Raw genomic sequence first — 6,920 nt, forward strand, 5'->3', positions numbered from 1 at the left:
CCCATTGGAGATCAGAGGATTTTAAGAGGGACCTTTTAGTGTTGCTCTCTCTCTCCTGTCACTAGACCTAGCTAACTGGCTTTGCCAAGCAATGCTCCTATAATAATTTCTTAATAGATTTTGCTCTTCTCAAATGAGGAAGAAGGAAAGCCTTGGTACGCTGCCAGCACCCCGCTGTACCCCATCACTAAGACTCAGGGCTCCCACAGCCACAGGTGTCTCAGGTACTGCTGACAAAGTGGCAGGGGCTTTTTAATCAGTCTATGTTCCCCCTTTTTCCTCTATTTCCTTCTGATGATGGTATTGTAAGCACCTGCTGACAGCTAGCCATCTAAGATGAGATAGCTGCTAGTGAGCAGCATCCTCTGGTTACACAGAAATCAGAGCAGTGACGTCAGGTACTGCAATATCATTCATTTCACATCTCCTTATAAGTCTGTCCCTGCAGCCGTAAGATCTAGCTTCTTCGGGGAGCTCAGGACTGCAATAGCTTGTGCTTCGGCTGCCAGATCTGTGCTGTGAAGTGACATCTTCTTCCAGTGAAGGTTTCACATGCCTGCAATTGCCCTCTGCCTCCCTTGCCATGCTGCAAATCCACACCAGAGCTGTGCTGGCCACAAGCCTGGAAGATCTCCTTCAGTATCCCCTCTTTTTTTTTTTTTTTTTCCTCTCTCTCCCTGAACATGTGCTCTTCAGATTTCCATGTAACTCATCCTTCCTTCTACCTTTCTCTCTTTGGTCACTTGCACTGTTAATTCCGACAGACATAAAGTGCCAGAAATCTTGAGATAATTGAAAGAAACAAACATTTCTGCACACACATGGACAAAATGATGCATTTGCGAGCAGACACTTGGGAAAAGAGAAGACTAGTTTGGTGATCTGATTAAGCAGAGCACAGATCTGCATTAATAACACATTACCAGATATTGAGTTCCTTTCAATAGCTGATTTCAAAGCAACTGAACTGGGATGCGTGTGCCACATGTTTCCTTTTTACATAAAAGAACTGAGCCTCGTGGGATGGAATTTGTCTGGCAAATGTTGCACAACTGTGAACGAACCCAAGTGCCGCAGGCCAAGATGTCCCTGCCACCCCGGTCAGCCGGAGCCCCTCCAGGAGCAGCGGTGACACTGATGGGGGACCTGCTGCCCTGGTGCAGGGGACAGGCAGTCCTACCCTCACAGCCCCGTCCTTTCTGGCTTTGCCAACGTGCCCCTTTGGGAGCAGAGGTGGGGAGCGCTTCCCCGAGTATCCCCACATCTCGCCTCCCCTCCACGTGGCCCTGGAGCATCTCCTGGGACAAGGAAAGGGAGGTGCAGCTGGACAAAAGCCAGTGAACTCTCAGTCTTTCACTCCCATTCACTACAGCAACACAAGCACTGGTTTCGTTTTCTCTAAGCCATACCCAGAGGCTCAGTGCTGCTGGGAAATCACAGCGACTGCTAGATGCACGAACAGCTGCCATAAAAGACAGTGAGCACAACACTTTGGGTGCAACTTACATGCTTCCAGCCACAGCGAGGCTGAAGGGGAATAAATTGAAAGAAAAAAAAAAAAGGTAAAGGAATCGCCTGATCTTTTGTTTTTTAAGCTGTGAGGGGAATGTCTAGCGCAGCTCACCCAGGTAAAAGACACCAGGACGTAAACTCCCCTGACCCCAGCAGAGTTTTTGGGAGGCAGCAGCACAACCTCCTCACCATGGCCCCACCAGCATTTGCCCTCCCAGGGACCAAAGTTTGACACCAGCTCCCCACGAGACTCTTACAGCCCTCAGAGCAGCCCAGATTTCGGCAATGGCACACAAAAACCAGTGCAGGCACTTTACTCCAGGGCCAGCCAGTTGCTCTTATTTAGCATAGAGCCTGCTAAAAGCTGCTCAGATCAGGTGCAGTGCTCGGGGCACAAAGTTTCTGCTCTGAAGAACCTGCAGGCCGCGAGCAGGGGTGTCCTGGCTGGATGTCCTGGGGACAGGCACCGCATTCTGCTTAGTGTTTGCTCAGGACTTCGTCTGCTGTGCCCTGCTCTGTGTCTTGGAGGGCACGGCTCCGGTGCAAGCACCAAGTTACAAGCTAATGCGGGAGGCTCGTGAGACAGGCAGGAGCCAGAGCCCGTGGCTGTGCTGACACATTTTGCAGAGTACCTGGATTGTTTCCGACCCAACCCTTCGAAACACACTTCTGGTTTTTCAGCACCACACCAGTGGCACAGTTACTGTCAGGATGACCTTAAAGCACGTGCTGCTGGTGAGCAGACCGCGTGCTGGAGCCACACCACAGCACAGCCACCACCTGATTGCAGCCTGCACTGGTTACCTCTTAGGTCAGCATCTTCATGGCCTTTCGGTGCCTTATAAAAAGCCACCACGTCTGCCAGCACCTACCGCCAGTGGTAACAGGCAGCCTGCAGTACTCTGAGTGAGACGTTTCAGGAAAAGCAAAGCAATGGCTTTGGGCACAAATGTGTGTTTTTCTTCTTCAGAAAGCACAGCCATCTCCCCTGGCTCCTGTCAGACCTCAGAAGGGTAGCCAGCCACCAGTTTTCATTATTAGCCTCAGCTGCAAGGGCATCACAGTTTTAACCTGACGTCCCCCCAGCGACAGGGCGATCTCTGCGTGGGACGTTTGGCTGGCAGAGCCAGTGAGAGAGACACCGTGAGGCTCAGCTCACCTTTCCCTAGAAGCCTGACCCTGACACTTGATCTTATTCATTCTCCCCATCTGTCTGTGGCTTGGACCAGAGCACACCCGTTAAGAAAAAGCAGCAGCGCCCGAAGCAGAGACCCTTCCCCATGCCTTACAGCAGCAGCCCCGTTCCCCTGCCTCCACCCTGCCCCGGGACAGAGGCACTCACGGGAGGACAGGGCTTCTCCTTACCTCGCTGACGATGGACAAGCGGGGCTGGTGGTACACCCAGCTGCCCTGGCAGGCTGTGAGCCGCGGGCTGCCCGTGCTGACATTGGGGCTGTGGGCGAGGGGGCTGGCACAGCTGGTGGAGGAGTCCCAGGAGATGTCCAGCCGCTCGCACTGCCCGCTGGCCGAGCCGTTCGCCAGGCGCAGGGACAGCAGGGTGAAGTTCTGCTCCTCTTCGAGTGACCAGTCGCATCTTTCACTTAATTCAGCTGCCCCAGGGATTCTGCACCAGTAGTTGCCCGGCGCCTGCCCCAGGAAAACCACGCTGGCGAATAGGAAGGAAAAAGTGACGCCGGTCTGGCAAAGGAGGAAAAAGACTCTTTTCTGAAACCGTCCAAATTCCCCGGCTTCCTTCAACACCTCGTCGAACGAGGGCATGGTGCGAGGCAGCCCGACGTGCCCGGAGGGGTGGCAGGGCTCGCTCCCACGCCTCGCGGTGGCAGCCGGTGCTGGCTCCCCACGGCCGTGCGTGTGTCCTTGCCGCTCATGTGCGCAGCCCCAGCACCACGAGCGGAGCCGTGGCGGGGTGAGGCAGCACCCACGGGTGCACCCACGTCCCCGAGCACGCCCAGCCGGCCACTCGTGGCGTGCCTGGCGGCCTGGGGCTCACAGGCAGCCCGCGAGCAGCGCGATTTAAAGTGCACGAGCATATTGAAGGAGAGGAGGGGCGTGCGTTTCCTTTTTATCCAGAATGTTAAACAGATCGTGTAATAAAACCTGTTAACTCCTTAGGGGTGGGTGAGGCGCTAATGCCCGCTGCCACCCCGGCTGCGGTAAGTACACGGGTGCAAGGGCAAAGCAGAGAGCTGAGTGGGAAGGAGTCCAGGGGCTGCTGCTGAAAGCAGTGGTGAGGGATGCCGCTGCTCTGCGGGGCAGCAGGGACAGAAGGAAAGTTGTCTCAACGTGAGCCACAAAGCCTTTCCTTCGGCAAGTAGAAGTGAGTACTGCGGCGATGTTTATTTACTTTGCCAGAGCTCTACTTCACCCCTTCACCTCCCCCACAGATTTAATTTGCAAGTCTTTCCTTTTTAAAGTGTAATTAAAGTGAGGCTCACAAACTACTCCTGTCCAAAATACAGGAATATTTTTTTTTAAGTTGGCTACACCTATTCAGAAAAGGCTTCTGTATGACCTCGTTCATTTTATTTTCACAAAATCTTCCAAATATTTAAAAGATAAATTATGAGTTTCCCCTTCTCTCCCTCAGAAATGAATGGAAAACAAGTTATTTCACTTTTCTGTTCTGCTGTTTTTTTGAGTCGGGGGAGAAGGGAAAGGAGATCCAAGTCTGGGGTTTATTTTGTGTGCTCATGGGCACATCTTGTTGCCCTGAATGAGATCAGTGGCAACAACAGTTATTTTGCACTTTGCTCGGGATTTTAAGGTCCACAACCCTCCTCTTCCCTTGCAGGAAGGAACACAGGGCCAGCACTGATGAAAGACATCTCCAGAAATCCCTTGTCTCTTGTTGCCTGTAGCTTTGACCATGGATGTCTATGGTTTTGGGTAGAACTAGAATTTCCAGAACAGTTAGATCCCATCTAAGGAAGGCTTTGATCACTGTACAGACTATCTGACATGGATTTTGTAACCACCATGAAGACCAGTGCTGTGGTGTGAGCCTGGCAAAGATGTGTGTTGTAGGGAGAAGAGCTGCTGTGCTTGCATCAGAAGATGCATTCAAGGGAATTTTGTTTGGCTCCTGATTATGCTGTTTTGCAGCAGTCAAACTTAGAGGTCATGAACACATCACCGCTGGGTCCAGGTCTGTGTCTAAGGAAAAGGGACACAGTCTGACGGCTGGTTTCGAACAGGAGAAGCTGTTTTATCCCAACTGAGGGTTGATCATGCTGGGATGTCAAAGGTGAGGTGGCTTATTCTGACAGCTCGCAGTGACCAGGGAGGAGGTCGTCTCTGCAGGGACCTCCACAAAGACAAACAAATGGGGACAGAGCCTGGTGCAGGTGTCAGCGCAGCCTGTGCACTACCCTCACAGCTCCCCTTGAGGGTATATCAAACATCCATGGCTTCTCCGGCCTTTCCCCAACAAGAAATGTGGCTTTTAACCCTCTCAGGTATTGGCTCAGTTCTGAACCATGAGGGCTGGTCCCCTGTCAGCCATGTAACAGCACAGCCACGCTCAGCTTTTACCTGTTTAAGAAACCATCAGTTTCCAGTTAATCGGTGGAGCTAGACCAGACACAGTTGAGTGAGAATTTGGTCCAATATTTAAGCATTGCTTCTGGAGCTACTTTCTTTCCCCAAAGTACGTATGGTCTAGTAGCTGGATCTCAAAATTTCATGGATCTCACCCATTATGCTCCAGTTAGGCACAACATGTGCACCACAGCCTGCCAGAAAATTAGCAGCTGAGGGAGATCAGCGCTGATGTCACAGCAGTGGAAATCTGGGAATGTTCCTAACATTCCCCACTGTAATTGCTCCTGGGAGATGTGAAGGTTCATTCAGTAAAGTCAATTCAATTGTCTGGTATAGACAGTGTCAAAGTGACCTTAAGTCCGTAGTGTTCACTAGCGTTTTCATTTCTTGCTCCAAAAATGGCTTATCAGTATTTGCCACCATATCAATGTGCCGCAGGACTCCGGTTTCTGAAAGAAATTTAAATATCTCAGTGAGAGGTGCATGAGATTATGTATTACTGTTACTCTACAGCAAGCAATTCCCATTTTTGCTGAAGCTTTCCTGGAAGCTGAACTTTGCGTGCTGCGAGAGATGAACACATCTGAGAACTGAAAGATGGTGGGTTTGTATACAAAGTCTGCAACTGTAGCCTCTTGAAAAAATGCTTTTGAGGACAGATCTTGGGGTCAAACCATAATTCTAAGCATTTTATCCTACGTATACAGTAAAAACTTATGCTCTTTGATACTGGGAGATAAGCAAGGGAATAAATAGCTAAGGAAGATGTTGACTGGTGAAGAAGACAGAAGCAGTAAAAATAGATGAAGAGAAGTGAACAGAAAGAGGGAAGGGGAAGAGTGGAAAGGCAGCAAGCCAGGGAAAGAGTAGAAGCAGAAGGAGCCATGAAAGGGGAGCAGAGGAGAAAGAGATATAGAAGAACAACTAGATTACAAACACAAACATCTTTGGAGCTGTTTTTAGACCCCTAAATGTCACACCTATTTCAAAAACAGAATGAAAACTGCGTAGTCTAAAGGAGAAGACACATACGCTCCCTGTCTACTCATGGCACTAGACTACTGTTTATACTAGCCTGGAGAGCTACCCCAATCAAACCCTGGAAAGTTCCAGTTTAAGTGCAACACCATGGATAATTGTTACCAGTACTTCAGAGAAACAATTAAAAACCTCAATGTTCTTCTTTTGGACAACATAAGCAGTGAGGCAGTGACATCAATCAATTTGCAGACACCACCCGAGATTATAGCATCATTTCCATGATAAAATTACACAGAAAAGCACGACCTAAGTTTAGATGTCCTACGGACATATGCCTCTTGCTAAGCAAAAGAAGGCCTGGGAGCGAGACTCTGCAGTTGTCTACTACCCTTCATGTTATGTGACTGCTTGATGCTGCTTCATTTTGCACCAAATTTTTGTCTCGCAGACAAGTTTGCTACAGGCTAGACAGTCCTAAGCAGCAGGGGTGAAAACCAGTCCGTGTCACTTCATCCTAGGGCCAGGAGACTGCCTACACCAGTCTTTCTTCAGCCCTCCATGCCAGGAGAAGGGGCTGCCTTTCTACTGGACCACAACCCTGCATTTCGGGATTGTCTGAGCCTCCGCTCCCTGGTGACCCCACAGCAGAGACCACCGCAACAAACCGGGCAGTAGTAGCTCAAGGTATGTTGAGAAGATCTTACTGGCAAAGCTTGGTTCAAAGCAGAAGATGGCAGGGCCATTTTTTGTTCTTGTCCACTCAGTTCACCTCCAGCTCTGAGAACTAGCTGCATCCCATGGGTCTGGCTGTTCTGTACAGAAAGCATTCTTATTCCGTGCTGAAGTGCAAAACTTCCATCTTCTTC

The 6,920-nt window shown here is 50.2% G+C and overlaps 1 protein-coding gene across 1 annotated transcript in view; it reads right to left on the reverse strand.

The window, feature by feature from the left end:
• The window catches only part of SLC22A3 (solute carrier family 22 member 3), a 31,011-nt gene extending 27,492 nt beyond the window's left edge, over positions 1 to 3,519 (reverse strand). The window contains exon 1 of the mRNA XM_080586210.1: positions 2,878 to 3,519. Within this exon, the coding sequence (XP_080442336.1) occupies positions 2,878 to 3,291 (414 nt within the window). The 5' untranslated portion in view covers positions 3,292 to 3,519. The remainder of the gene's footprint in view (positions 1 to 2,877) is intronic.
• Between the last annotated feature and the right edge of the window lie 3,401 nt (positions 3,520 to 6,920).

Source organism: Anser brachyrhynchus (assembly GCF_964034855.1).
Source record: "Anser brachyrhynchus genome assembly, chromosome: 3".
NCBI lineage: Eukaryota > Metazoa > Chordata > Aves > Anseriformes > Anatidae > Anser > Anser brachyrhynchus.